This window comes from Aristolochia californica, unplaced genomic scaffold (genome assembly GCF_029961685.1).
Source record: "Aristolochia californica isolate CCGP_79_NKW_82.1479 unplaced genomic scaffold, dmAriCali1.0.hap1 SCAF_12, whole genome shotgun sequence".
In the NCBI taxonomy this organism is placed as follows: domain Eukaryota; kingdom Viridiplantae; phylum Streptophyta; class Magnoliopsida; order Piperales; family Aristolochiaceae; genus Aristolochia; species Aristolochia californica.
Genome location: NW_027181793.1, coordinates 18,887,290 through 18,901,646, shown reverse-complemented (window position 1 = coordinate 18,901,646; position 14,357 = coordinate 18,887,290). Strand labels below are relative to the sequence as shown.

General features: G+C 40.6%; 1 protein-coding gene across 1 annotated transcript; it reads left to right on the top strand.

Moving 5' to 3' along the window:
• Nucleotides 1-989: 989 nt before the first annotated feature.
• On the top strand, nt 990-14,265 carry LOC137946007 (protein ALTERED PHOSPHATE STARVATION RESPONSE 1-like). The gene is made up of 4 exons (XM_068792147.1): nt 990-2,498; nt 2,791-2,981; nt 5,078-5,301; nt 13,034-14,265. The coding sequence occupies exons 1-4, from the start codon at nt 1,298-1,300 to the stop codon at nt 13,782-13,784; spliced, it is 2,367 nt and encodes a 788-aa protein (XP_068648248.1). The 5' UTR covers nt 990-1,297; the 3' UTR covers nt 13,785-14,265.
• The last annotated feature ends 92 nt before the right edge of the window (nt 14,266-14,357 follow it).

Sequence of the window (14,357 nt, the reverse complement as noted above, 5' to 3'; positions counted from 1 at the left end):
GACACAAAAAAGCAGGTACAATGCATGTGTTTTTTTCTTAAATTTCTAAACCTTCTTTAGTTTTCTTCTTCTGCCTCTTCTTCTTCGTCTTTTTCGTTATTTGAATTGAAAGAAAGTATTCTCCTTCTTTTTCTTCTTCAGTCTTTTTCGTTATTTGAATTGAAAGAAGTATTCTTCTCCTTCGTTTTTCTTCTTCAGTCTTTTTCGTTATTTGAATTGAAAGAAGTATTCTTCTTCTTCTTCTTGGATCGTTCAATCTCTCACTTTTGAAAGTAATTCTAGAAAACCTGATTTAAAATATAGAATTTACCTAGGTTCATACAAAAATGAGCAATGCCAATATCTTTTCTAATCAATTATTCTGAAGAAGGTTGCTGATAAACATACGGATGAGTTGCATGAGGAAATGTCTAAGTGAAATGGGACGAGAATTAAATACAAGATTTGATATCCAACCAGATGGGACGATTAATAAATAACCAGAGCTAACACTCTTAAAATGCATAAATTCTTAACCGATCACATTCATGAGTAATCAGGCCTAATAAGTGTAGAAAGTAATTATAATTCAGTAAGTTGCCGTAATCCAAACTGAATAGAAAGATGTAAACCTCGACAGGAAAACTGGTGTGAGTTGGTTAGGTCCCTTGTTTTTGCCGAAAATAATGATTTTAGGTGAAAGACGAGACAGTTTGCGTCAATGAACGAACACGGACTCCTACGCCCTCTTCAATTTCCCTCTTTTCCCGTAACCACGGCGAGATTCCTCAATAATACCGTGGCCAACGTCCTAATGTGAGAAGACAGTTAGAAGCATCGGTTGTGCTTCGCTGAAAGCTCTCGCACGCTTCTCACCGTAACAGGATCGCAGACTCCGTAGCGGGTACGCGCCACGTAATGCTCCCGTGTGCATGCGCGCGTGTTCGTCCGGTAAACGTTACGGAGGTGAGAGAGAGCAACAGAAAAATTCACGCAGTAGAGAGAGAAAAAAGAGGGGGAAACCGAGGAAAGAAAAGAGTAGCGGCGGCAGGCCCTCTGCACCTTGTCGAGGCCATGATATTATGACGATTCCATCCATTTCGGACAGCGGGCGAGAGAGGATTATTATAAGCGTTGTTCCAGACAGACTCGGGACCCGAGAACTGAGATTCAAGAAATCAGAGAGATTGCAGAGGGGAAATAATTTAAATTTGAAGCTTCTAATCTCTCTATCCATGGACGGCAACGAGAGGGAAACGGACTAAGGTTTTTCAGCTCTGGTTCGATCCGAGAAGCTCACTCCTGATTACCCCCTGTCATGGGCTGTGGGAGTTCCAAGGTGGACGATTTGCCGCTTGTTGCTTTGTGCAGGGAACGCAAGGATTTGATCCGGGAAGCCGCTGACCAGAGGTACGCTTTGGCTGCTGCTCACGTCTCCTACTTCCGGGCGTCCAGAAGCATTGGAGAGACTCTCCGCCGTTTCGTCGAGGAGGAGACTGTGGTAGGTCATGCCCCTTCGTCGCCGGTGATCACCATTCCTTTTTCCGACGGAAAGAGCAAAACCCCGTCCTCTTCCACTTCGCTTTCCCACAAATCCATCTCCCAGGAATCGCATTTGCATCTCTTCGACGAATCGGACTCCGATATCTCTTTCGGTCACGGTAGTGTGCTGCCTTCGGAACATAATTTCTCTCCTAGGCCGCCATTGTCATCATCTCCACCGCCGCCGATGCAGACAACGCATTACTACTACAACTATATGCGATCTTCCTCCACTCCGAACCCCTCCCTGGTTTACGAGTATCCTTCTTCGTACTACTTTGGGATGCCAATGGAACCTGTTAACAGTCGCACGGCGAATCCATCAGCTGTGTCCAGCACGCCTCCTCCCGCTCCTGAGGTTTCTACATGGGATTTTTTTAACCCTTTCGGGTCTTCCGATAACAACTATGGTTACGGTTATGGATACGGTTATCATGCATATAGAACTGGAGGAGGTTCAGATATTAGCAGTCCGGATTCGAGTAAAGTTAGGGAGAGAGAAGGGATTCCTGATTTGGAGGACGAAACAGAGACGGAACCGGTGAAGGAGTTCACGCAGCCTACGAAAACCGAGCCTCAGAAGCCGAAAAAGTCAGAGATCGGGAAGCCCGAAAAAATACAGAATGAAGAGATTACCAGTACTTCAAGGACGAGAAACGCTGGAAATGTTGACTTTAAGACTACTAGAGAAGAGAATGAACTAAAAGGTGTAGAAGAGGATGCCGACGAGGAAGTCGAGGAGGTGGATCGGAAAAAAGGAGTGCGCTTTGACGTGGAGACCTCTGCGGAGGAAAGCATTGAATCATTGCAAACGAGTAGCAAGACGACTTTATCGAATCCTCGATCAAGGGATATCCGGGAAGTTGTGGAGGAAATTAAGGATCAGTTTGTAGTAGCTTCAGATTGTGGTAAAGAGGTCGCCAGGATGCTTGAGGCCGGCAGGATTCGTTATAGGCCAAGGAATCCCATTCTTAAAGGTATTCTTTGGTTATTATTTTAAGATTTGTGTTGGTGTTGATTTGCGTCATCTTCTCGTCATCTCTCATCGAGATGTACTCGCGTACTTCACAACAGTGAAATATTTTTTGAAAACCACCTTCTAAAGTTACATTAGCTGAAATCCTCTTCGTGACCTAAACCCGACACTTAGTTTGGGGTGCATTACATGTTCTTAATCCAATGTTAGTGCAGTAGCATAACTTAAGGCTTCTTCAAAATGAAAAAGAAAAAAAAAAAAAAAAAAAGGAAAACTTACACACATTGCTACAGTAATGTCATGCAGGATTATTGATGTTGATTTTCCACCAGTAGTGCCATCTGTGCACCCTTCAAGGACCTCAAAAATTGGGAAGACTATGCATGGGAGTTTTAGGAACCCCATCAGTATGAAGTCAGGCAGTCTTTCTTCAACTATGGAGAAGTTGTACATGTGGGAGAAGAAACTGTACAAGGAAGTTAAGGTATTGTGTACTCAGTAAATGACATCCATGTTGAAGTTGCTACAGTTCTATCCTTGTTCTGACCCCTTTGCACTTATAGCATATACAGTTTACTTGACGAAAAAAATTCCATATGGAAGGATAGATATCAGAAGAAGCTTTTGCAACCATATGCTCCCATAATGATCATCCTATAAAGTGTTTTTTTTTTTTTTTATTCTCCTATCAAGTGTTCTTCAACTGGATTTATCAATAGAATACTGAACAGAAAGTAATATCTCACTTATGGACACAATGTTTTTTCTTTTCCCTAGTAGAGAATTATTAGTTCTGTTTCCCACTTTATTAATTTCTGGGATGAGTCTGAACAAATTAGGACCTAATTGAACAATCCAACAATGCTGACATGTACACTGAAGATACAGCACGGATACTTGCTAGTGAAGAGCAGCATAGATGCTTGCTAGTGGTTAAGTTCACTGCTTTAGCATCAAAGAAACTTGTTCAAAACAGGTATTCAGCTTGATGAGTCTCTACTTCGACAGCTTGATGTCATCTTGTTTCACGGGCCTGGACCTGATATTGGATTTGGAAGTTGAATAGTATAAATATTTTTGGTGTCAAATTTTAGTAGTAGTGTTCAAACTTAAGAGACTTGGTCATGTTAATAAGTAAAGTTTATCTATGCGTTTTCTGTTGCTTTTTCTTATTTTTCCCTGGTTCGCAAGGTAAGTTGATATGATGGTGCAGGACATCACAGTTCAATTGTACTTGTCCTCTGTGAGTAACTCTGGCTGGAAGCGGTCAGACAACTTTATGCGTTCTTCTTCGTATAGGTGGCTATGGTGTCCAAGTAAACATACCAATGTACAGTGCCTTCCAGTGGTTGTGATTAGGTCAATGTGACACTGATGCACTTTCAGCCAACAAGTCAAAATTATTTCTAGCTAGTGCACAGGTTTGTGAATTTTAGTGCATCTAGAAGAGATAAAGCACAGAGCTATTGCTTTTATCAAAACTAAATCTTGTGAAGGGGTAATTTCCTCTGTTCAGCCAAGCTGACACAAGCCCTTTAGCTCTTGGTTGATGAGAGTTAAATGGGGCAGCTTTAAGAAAAAGTTGATGAATAACTGCAAAAAAAATGGAACCATTTATCAAGTGTTTGATTAATTAAGCAGCATGGCTTTCTAAAGCTGAATTTGATGGATAACTCAGAAAGATTTGTTCAAATTGTTTGTATATATTCTTCACCAGAGATTGCGAATTTGTGCTGATGGTCATCTCTGGTCCCTTAGGTTTCTTGGTCTCTTAAGAATGAGGCTGTTGGTTTGGTTTATCCATAAGTTCTTCTTTGTCTAACTCAGGCCTTCCCGATATCAAATGAATCACACAATTTTCTCTCGTCAGCTATTGGGAGTGCCTTATGCATGTAGATCACCTCATGGCTTTTATGAGTTGCAAGAAGTGCTGGGTGGTTGGCAAGTTGGGCCACATTAGAAGAGTTCAACTCTGCAGTGCGATTCTGGCAAGCACTTCAATTGGGTTTTCTTAGTTTTCCTGTTTTAGTTCATTTGTGGCCTTCCCATGTTGTATATCCTTTTTTGTATTCTTGATTGTTTTACATTTGATTGTTCTGAGCTAGGGAGAAACACTAAACATGTAAAAGAAATGCTTGAATAAAGTTACAGAACTTCAACTCAAAGATCCCACTTAATTCTTTACTCTCAGGATGGCAAGGAGTGTTGTTAAAGGCAAGTATGAGCAAGCTCCTAATAATCAGGCATCTGTTGAGTCCATGTTCTGCTCTATCCAGAAAGTGGTCACAACTTTAGATTCATAATGCATTGTTCTAAATTAATAGTGTTGCTTCAAGCAGTATATAATTTATGATATGAAAAAGATTTGTTTCTTGTCATACTCAACTTATTTCTTCTTATTGTGCTTGAGGAATTCGCTTGCTTTGTTTCCTCTCTTGTCTTAAATTTTAAAAGTTGTCACTTGTGAAGGAAAAAAACTATTTACATTATTTTATGCTATCAGGTGTGGTCAGACACTCTGATGCTGCTTGTCTAAGGCAGTTCTTCTTTAATTCATTTAGGTGCTTGTACTAATTTTAGGATGAAGAGAAGATACGAGTTATCTATGAAAAACAGTGCAAGAGGCTGAAGAGTTTGGATGATAAAGGAGCAGAGACTTACAAGATTGATGCTACTCAGGCTTCTGTCCAAAAGTTGTTGACGAGACTGAGTGTTGCTATTAGAGCTATTGATTCCATAGCAGTCAGCATCCACAAACTAAGAGATGAAGAATTGGAGCCTCAACTGATTGAGTTGTTCCAAGGGTAAGCCAGTTAATATAATACGTCTTTATCAAAAAAAAAAAAGGGTAAGCCAGTTAAAAAAAATATTTCTATGTTATGATTTCTTCAGTAGTTTAAATTTCAATTTAGATGAAGTGATAGGGCTCATTGGATGTGCAACTTTGCATTTTGTCTTTGCACTGAATCAACTACCTCTCACAAATTTTGAATTTATAATTGTTATTATTTATTTTCATCTTGTTACTAAAAACAAGAATTTTTTTGGACTTGAAATATTTCAATAGAATCATGATGCGTGGTCGAACATGTTACTCCAACATTTATTTGTAATGGCTATAGTGGTCCTGTGTGGTAATAGTATAGAAATTCTTTTTTGTTACTTCATGAACTTATAACATGTAGATAAGAAACACAAAATAAACTTTTAAAGGGTCACAAATCACTATTATAGTCTTGTGATCGATTAATAGTGTCACTTTTTCTATCTTGTGTAGCAAATTATGCTAAGAGATAAAGTGGGTGATGCATTAAAGCATTTGACACTTTTTTTTTGTTATAAAAGCGGATTTTATTCAAGGGAAGCCAGGAACAAAACACAAGACTAAGGAAGGAGCTCTCTTTTGCAATGAGCAATTGGAGGGTTTTTGTTATAAAAGCGGATTTTATTCAAGGGAAGCCAGGAACAAAACACAAGACTAAGGAAGGAGCTCTCCTTTGCAATGAGCAATTGGAGGGAGACTCCTTGCTTGGCCAGAGAATCAGCTAAAGAATTAGTTGACCTTGGAACATGATTCCAAAAAAAATCAAACAAAGATACAATGTCTACAATTTCATCAAACCCCTTCCAGTGGCGCCAAGGGGGATTAGCCTTCATAGAGCACCATTCGATCACAACCTTGGAGTTGCCCACAATCAGAAGATTGCTGCTTAGATGGTCTAGAAAAACGATGAGCCCTTGGAGAAGTGCATGAATATTTGTCGAAGTAGAATCCGAAATACCAAAAGGGCCTGAATAAGAAACTAGGATAATTCCTTACTTTTATTGAGTACTCCTCCTATTCCTGCTTTACCTAGATTTTTGAGGGAGCAACCATCAAAATTTAGCTCAAAACTCCATTCTAGGGAGGAGTCCACTCCTCAATAGTTGTTGGACTCGAAGGAAGAGACAATTGGGCAATAGCACTCTGGTTGTCCAGAAGAGGAATGCCTCTCAGGTTATTGAATTCCTTCCTGGTATAGATCCAAGAAGTGATCAGGCTAGAAATGCAAAGGGCGACTTCTTCTACCGTGGAGGATTTGTTATTAAATCTGCGGTTGTTTCTTTCCCTCAAATCCCAAGGAATGTACATTTTACAAGCCAAAGGAGAGCCTTACCCAGACTTGGGAGTTGCATGCATTTTCTCATTTAGTTGGCATTAGAGAGGTTGCTCAAGATACAAATATGGAGACCAATTTCGCTAAGAAAGTTGGTGAAGAATTTCTAGCAGACGGGCAATGCAAGAGAAGGTGGTCAACCTTTTCCTCCACTGTACCACAGACAGAACAGTGAACACTCAGATTTGTATTTCCTCTTCTCTGGAGATTGTTTGCTGTTAAGATCTTGTTAAGGAGGGCAAACAAATTTTCAGGGGACCATACAATTTCCAAGAAAGCACTGCTCTATGGGCCTTGGCAATGTTACTCCATCCTCAGAGGTAATTATATGTGGAAGAAACGGTGAATTTACCACCGTCATCTTTTCCAAAGCATTTTATCTTCTATATGCCATATGACTTTGATCTCATTCGATGCTACCAACAAATCATCAATGGGGGGACTACCTTGAGTCTGTGAGCCAGTAATCTCTCTCTAATCTTAAAGGGATTGGATATTAAGCTGATTGATTTGAAGTCCCAGGAGGCTCCCTTGGTGGTGCACCCGATGCCTTTGTGATATTGGATGTTTGATTTCAGCGATAGCTAGCAGCTTTTATAATACTCCCCATTATATTCGTCTGGGCTAGTGCCACAATCATTGGGCATTCCTTTGACTTTTGTCTCTATCTCTTTCACGGAGAATGGGAGATCAAGGAGAGTTGTAACATTTGAAGGAATCATCTTCAGCCGAATGTTTTGCATTCTAGGTCAATCATCACACTCCTCCATAGTGCTGCAAAAAAATTCAATAGCACATTAGTAATGGAAGATCTATCCGAGGTTATCTCGTCATTGATACCCAACAAGATAATTTGATTAGTCCTCCTAATTGAAGTATTGCTTGGAAGAATTTTGTATTGCCATCTACTTCAGCGAGCCACTTGAATCATGCTCATTATTTCCATTGCACATCCTCATAGTAGAAAATTTCCTGAAATTAATTTGAGAGAGAGATTCAGGTGAAGAATTCAGTAGTTGAGAGGAACTTTTGCTCCTTGGCTTCACCTAGAGCTGCAATTTGGGCCAGGAGGGTCTCGCTTTGGGTGGAGGCTGTAGTTAGACAACCCTTTGACCAACTTTTGAGTTTTGCCTTCAAATGCTTGAGCTTTGTTAAGAGTCTCCCCTGCCAGCCCTTCTACTCGAATATTCATCCATTAGTCATCAATTTGCCGGGTAAACTCTATTTCAAGCAACCACAAATTCTCAAAGTCGTATGGGTTTGGCTCCCCAGATTCCAAAATTTGTGTTGAGTCGAATAGGCCAATGATTTTCAGACTTGTTTAAGACCTTACCAGTCGTATCCTCGTATAGACGCAGCCAATCTTCGGTCGCCAAGAATCTGTCAAGTTTGGAAAGGAACGGTCTTTGCTGCCCATTGGACTCTCTCATATATAATGTGATTCGTGTTGCTATAGGAGAGGTCAAGGAACGGTCTTTGCTGCCCATTGGATTCTCTCATATATAATGTGATTCGTGTTGCTATATGGGGGGGGGGGGGGGGGAGAAGGTTACTACAGTAATGGCTTTCCACACAATTCCACAAATCTCTAGCAATTTGGTCTTGCATAATCTCAATTTTGATCTCTTGAAGGATGCGTATAGATGATTTGTTGGCAGGCAGGAGGCTTCTAATGATAGGTCTTTCTGCCTTGATCCGACTCCCCTAGCATTGCAAGAAGTGATGATCATTTTTTTTTTCCTTCTGGTCTGGTCACTCCTTTATCTTCGCTGAGTCTCGTCAGTTTACCCTTATAGACAACACCCATGATTTCCACTTACTCCACAATTTGGGTCCACATCTCTTCTTCATATTTATGCTTCTCTGATTGGAGTTCGATATGAGTTGTTGTGATCTTTCGCTTGGGGAAGGAAATTGAAGCCTTTTGACGTTCCAGATCCACCTGGTATTCAACCTTGTTAAGGAATAGTCCCACATGGATTAGTCCTACAACCATAAACACATTTTTGATCCCCCCGACCATTTCGGCCACGACCATGGGTTGTGTAAGAGTGACCTCTACCTCTATTATTACCACCATGAAACTGATCGCCGGGCTTACCAGTAGAAGATTGAAGGTTAAGAGTAGCTGCTTCTAAGAGCGTTCCACCTGACTCGTTCTTATTTTCAACTGCACTTTCAGCTCGAAGAACTCTGTTAAAAGCTTGTTCAAGAGTGTTCACATCCTCATTAACCAACAATTGGGCTCTAATAGCATTATACTCATGCCCCAACCCATCCAAAAATCGGGCTACTTGAATCTGATTTTCTTTCTTACGGATGTCTTCAACATTCGTAGTAAAAGGATGGAATGTACTAATCTCCTGTAGTACTCCCCTCATCTCAGTGAAATAATTTGTCATTGATCTACCTCCACGCTTCATATTAAAAAACTTCACATATAACTCATAGATCCTTGAGAAATTACTTTCTTAAGACAAAATGGAAGCCAATGTAGTCTACATTGCCTTAGCAGTATTGCAACTCAAAATTTGATTACTAAATCTGGATTCCATACTATTTACCAACCAGGTCATTACTAAATTATCTTCTGCCACCCAATCTTCAGTAATAGGTACCGAGGGATCATCATTTATATATTTTGTCATTCTTTTGGCCCTCAAATACATCAAAACTGATCTAGACCAATTTAAATAATTCGATCCATTCAACCGGATCATAGTTATCTAAATAGACTGATAGAATTTCACATCTGAGTTCTCAGCAGTCCTTTGGACAGCAACCTGTGTGCTGGAATCAGCCATTAAATATCACCAAACACCACACTTCAGTACACTAGAGCGTCAATTAACCAAAGGAAAGCTCTTTCCCCAAATTTCAATATTTGCGTAGTCAAGTGGGCCCCACACCGAATTCAATTAGGGCAATACAGCACCCAATTCATTCAATTTAGAACCAATAGTGATCAATTCCACCAATTGAGACCATTCATCAATGAAAGAATGACCTAATTGCAAGAAATCAAGATGGTGTAGGCTATATGGATGATGACGCAAGCATTAGGTTGACAAAGCAGGCAGATTTGAGAAATTTCCTCAAATTGGGATCATTAAACACTTCTAAATCCCAACATTCAGTCAAATAGAAGCAGTAATCATTAGCCAATAGGCTAAGATAGGCACAAAAAAGAAAAAAAACGAAAACTTTACCCTACCAGTCTAGAAATGTGAGAAAAACCTTCAAGGATATTGCTAAAAATGGAGAGAAGATCCACAAAATCCAAAGAAACTTGCACAAGACTTGCGTTAATGCTCTGATACCATGAAAAATAGGTGATTTGGGGAGAAAATGGATTTCTGGAAGAGAGGCAGCTTTGCTGCCTTGGAAAACACAAGAAGTAGGATAAAAGGTTACTGAGCAATTTAAGAATTTAGTTATATGACTCACAGACAAGAGATTAACAGAAAACTTTGGTACAAATAAAACAGAATCTAAGGATATTTGTGGAGTAGTGCGAACTATACCCTCCCCCTGAATGGGAGAGGTGGACCCATCAGCTAAAGTAACTCGACGATATAAATGAGATGGACTAATGGACTGTAATAGAGAGGGCATACTTGACATGTGTGTAGAGGCTCCAGAATCAATGATCCAAGAGGGGGAATGAGACACATTTAGTGCATTCATACCTGTATCAGCCATCATGGCACTCGCTGAGGAAGGGGTCTCGGTAGTCTGAGAAGTAGTAGATGAAGCAGTCAATTGACCTAGACACTGTAATAACTGCTGAATTTCCTCATACGATCCAGTGTGTGAGGAGGTGTCCTTATTTGTGACTATAGAATTGGCCCAGGTAGGTTTACCAAATTTGTCCCAACATTTCTCTGAAATATGATTAGTCCTTTGCTATGTCATTGTCTACTTCCCATATACCTAGTTCGGTGCAGGAAGCCTTGTGCTCTCCAGAATGGAAACAAGCTATGGATGATGAGATGAGTGCTTTGGTGTCTCGGGGAACATGGAATCTATGTGATCCACCTACAGGAGTTGCTATTGTGGGGTGTCGTTAGGTTTATACTATCAAATATAATGTTGATGGCTCTATTGAACGGTACAAAGCTCGGCTGGTAGCAAAAGGGTATACACAGACTTTTGGAGTTGATGTCTTTGAGACATTCTCTCCAGTGGTCCGACTTACTTCGGTACGTATCTTAATATCTGTGGTTGTTAATAAGGGTTGGCCTCTCTTTCAACTAGATGTGAAGAATACCTTTTTATATGGTGATCTACATGATGAAGTGTATATGGAGCAACCTCCTGGGTATGTTGCTCAAGGGGAGACAGAAAAGGTGTGTAAGCTGCAGAAGGCTATTTATGGACTTAAACAGAGTCCACGGGCCTGGTTTGAAAAGTTTAGTGATGTGGTACTACAATTTGGGTTCTATAGGAGTCATTGTGATCATTCTATGTTCCTACTTAAAAGGAAGACTAGTCATTTTGGGATGGGCCTTGAACCCTACTTTACAAACCTCTTTTGCTTGTAGGTTTCAACTTCAGTCAATGGGAGGATGGATGTGGGTCACTATTGGCTGGGTTTGTCTAGTTCGGTTTTTGATTGGTATAGTGGATTTTGAATCAGAGTGGGGGGCTATCTGGTGTTGAGGGGATGAAGCTGAGGAATTCTCAGCCTCCATATGGTTTCCGGATTTAGTATAGGGAGACAATGAGAGGACTGATGGGTTTTGGGGGTTGTCTGGTATATAATAGTAGTGAGGGCTGGGGCAAGGGGGAAAGCTCTTTCAGAGTTTTCTTCAATGGGGGGCAGGGGAGGATGGCAGGTGTTTAATGAGGCCTCTATTTGGGGGTGGTCCCCATTCACAAAAGTACTGACCAAGTGGCTCTGGTTTTCAGATTTTGTCTTTTGGTGTTTCCTTGGCTGGCTGGATCAAGGCTCACTGGTCTATTGGCTTTAATGCAGGAATCAAACTGGCTATCTATTTCAGGACTGGTTGCAGCTTTGGTCATATTGGTCCAAGGGAAGTAGGTGGGTTGGAGAAGCTGGTATATTCTTGATTCCTGGGGTGTTGGAATGGGAGCCGGTTCAGTCAAAGGGGGAGGAGGTGTCTCTGTCAGGGTAAAGTTGGTCTCTTCAGTTATGTTGCGGTTTTCAATTGGGGGAAAAGGTTGATGTCACAGGTTCTGTTGCCTGCCTTCTACTGGTTGTGTCAGTTTTGCCAGTTGTAATGGTAGGGTATAGGCGAAATTTTGAATTGAAGTTGGGAAGAAAGTGGACGAGTCACTTGGGTCCATCTCCTCCTCTTAAGTCATTGTTTCCATTGGAGTGCAAGTCTGGATGTAATCATTTTCTGCTGTGCGACCCATAAACAGCTGAGTTGGTGCCTCGCTGTCTTCGACTTCTGCCTCTCTTTCCTTCTTTCTCAGCTTTCATGCCCAAGCTGAACTCTTCAATCATTAAAAAATTGCTCTTCTCCAATTTTGATCTTTGTGGCCCGTCCAATGTTGATCCAGAGTGATGAATGTTCTGGCATAGTCCATTCTGACCATATTGGCGATTCGCTGGATAACCTAGTGTTTCCATAGTTCAGTCAGGAGCCCCAAAGTGCAGATCCGTTGGCCATAGGAGTGCTCTCCATTTCTTGGATTCCAGTCTCGAATAGTTTGTAGGAGGCCATTGACATATTCAACTTCGAATCCCTATCAGAAATGATGGTTTAGAAGCAGAAAGTTTGGACAGACAAGTTAGTTTTGTTGCAGGAAGGAAAAGGAAAGGGAGAAAAATAGGTACCTTAAGGAGGTCAATCATAAGACTTCCACGAGGCTAAGAGGATTTTTATTTTGTAGTGAGTAGCCCAAAGTTCAAGAGCTCCTACATGAGTTTTTCTCAACATAACTGGTTAGTTATACAGATCTCCACTGGATAAAAGAATCTGTTTTTCTGATTTGTCTTTCATCATGACTACAAATATTTGGAGCAATTTAGAGAAATGAAGCTCAGCATTTTATGGCCTCTAGGTTTATTTAACCACTTGAGATAATGTGAATACGTAACATCAGTCTACATGGGTGAGTCTGGATTCATGTTTTCTAAATTCTCTAATCCATCACAATGTCTCATCAAATAAACTAATGGCAAGAAGAAAAAAAGAATCTTTCATAAAAGTATTTTTTGAAGTTATCCAGTCTCTTTTCTTCACATTATCTGACCATGCCTCTCTTAACAAACTTGCATTTTTCAAGCTTCAGTAGTTGTCCTTGAAGTCACATTCTGCTCGTACTTTTTTCTTTTTCTTTTCCTTAAAAATGCCATAGCCTGTTCTCGTATTTTGGGTTTCTATCTAATGAGCCAAGTTGTGGACAGATTTATGGGAATGTGGAAGGATATGATGAAGTGTCACAGAAAGCAGTTCCAAGCTATCTTAGAAACCAAAAGCTCTAGTCTCATTGGAAAAACTCAGATCCGAATTGATTCAAGTACGAGGGCCACCATTGAACTGGAGCAAGAGCTTCTAAATTGGTGTGCTTGTTTTGACCAGTGGATCAGCAAACAGAAAGCTTATATTAAAGCCTTGAATGGGTGGCTTATCAATTGTCTAGACCAGAAACCTGAAGTAACCCCTGACGGGATTGTACCGTTCTCTCCTGGCAGAATTGGGGCCCCACCTGTTTTTGTGATTTCCAACGACTGGTGTAGTGTGATGGATAGAATAGGGGAGGCACATGTGACACAGGCCATGCAAAATTTTGCTTCTAGTGTGCATAAATTATGGGAAAGACAGGATGAAGAAAGGCAGCAGAAATTAAGGGCAGAATTTCTCACTAGAAATTTTGAGAAGAGGGTTAGATCTTTAGAGGTAAGTAAGGATGCAATAAACGAGAAAGCCGTTTCGGCTTCTAACCAAGGCAGTGGAGCTTTGCAGCAGTTGGATTCACTAAAGAGAAGAGTGGATGAAGAGAGAGCTAAGCATGTGGAAATTATCAAACAAGTGCAGGAAGCAGTCGCTGGAAGTATAGAAATGGGTCTAGTCCCTATTTTTGAGGCCATGGATAAATTCAGTTCAATTATGGTAGAAGATATTGAGAGGGTCAGAATCCAAAGAGAAGGAATGTGAGAATCAGCAAATGTGACTTTTTCAGTTCTGAGTGGTTCCGTCCAATACTGGTTGACAAAGTTATCGCTTTGGCAAGCGCAAGAACTACAAAAGGTGCAATACAAAGAAAATGGACTGAGCCTCCCTGTCTGTAAATGAAGCATATACTTACAGATAGCAGCGATCCAGTGTTCAGGGGGGGGGATTGATGATTGATTGATTGGATGAAAGATCTATCAGCCTTCAGCTGCTGCACTTGAACCCAGATCGTTGAAGCTGTAAAGGTTTGAGGTTTTGGTGAGTAATTCTTTTTAACAAATTATGGTATGTAACATAGTGAAACCGATGGGGAGGCCTCGAACGGAGCCATCCCTCCCTTGGGCTTTGATCCTAGATTTTTGGTCATTCATTGATTTATTGAGCTTATTTCTTTTCCTTTGCTCTGAAGAATCTTCCTGTTGAATATATTGGGAAGAACTATGAAGAGTCCACTGTCTTTGAACATTCCCAGCTAACAAATTCTAACCTTGTTCAATTACATTATACGTTTAATTCTCATCAATTTGTTAAAAGTACCAAGGAATTTGGATGGAA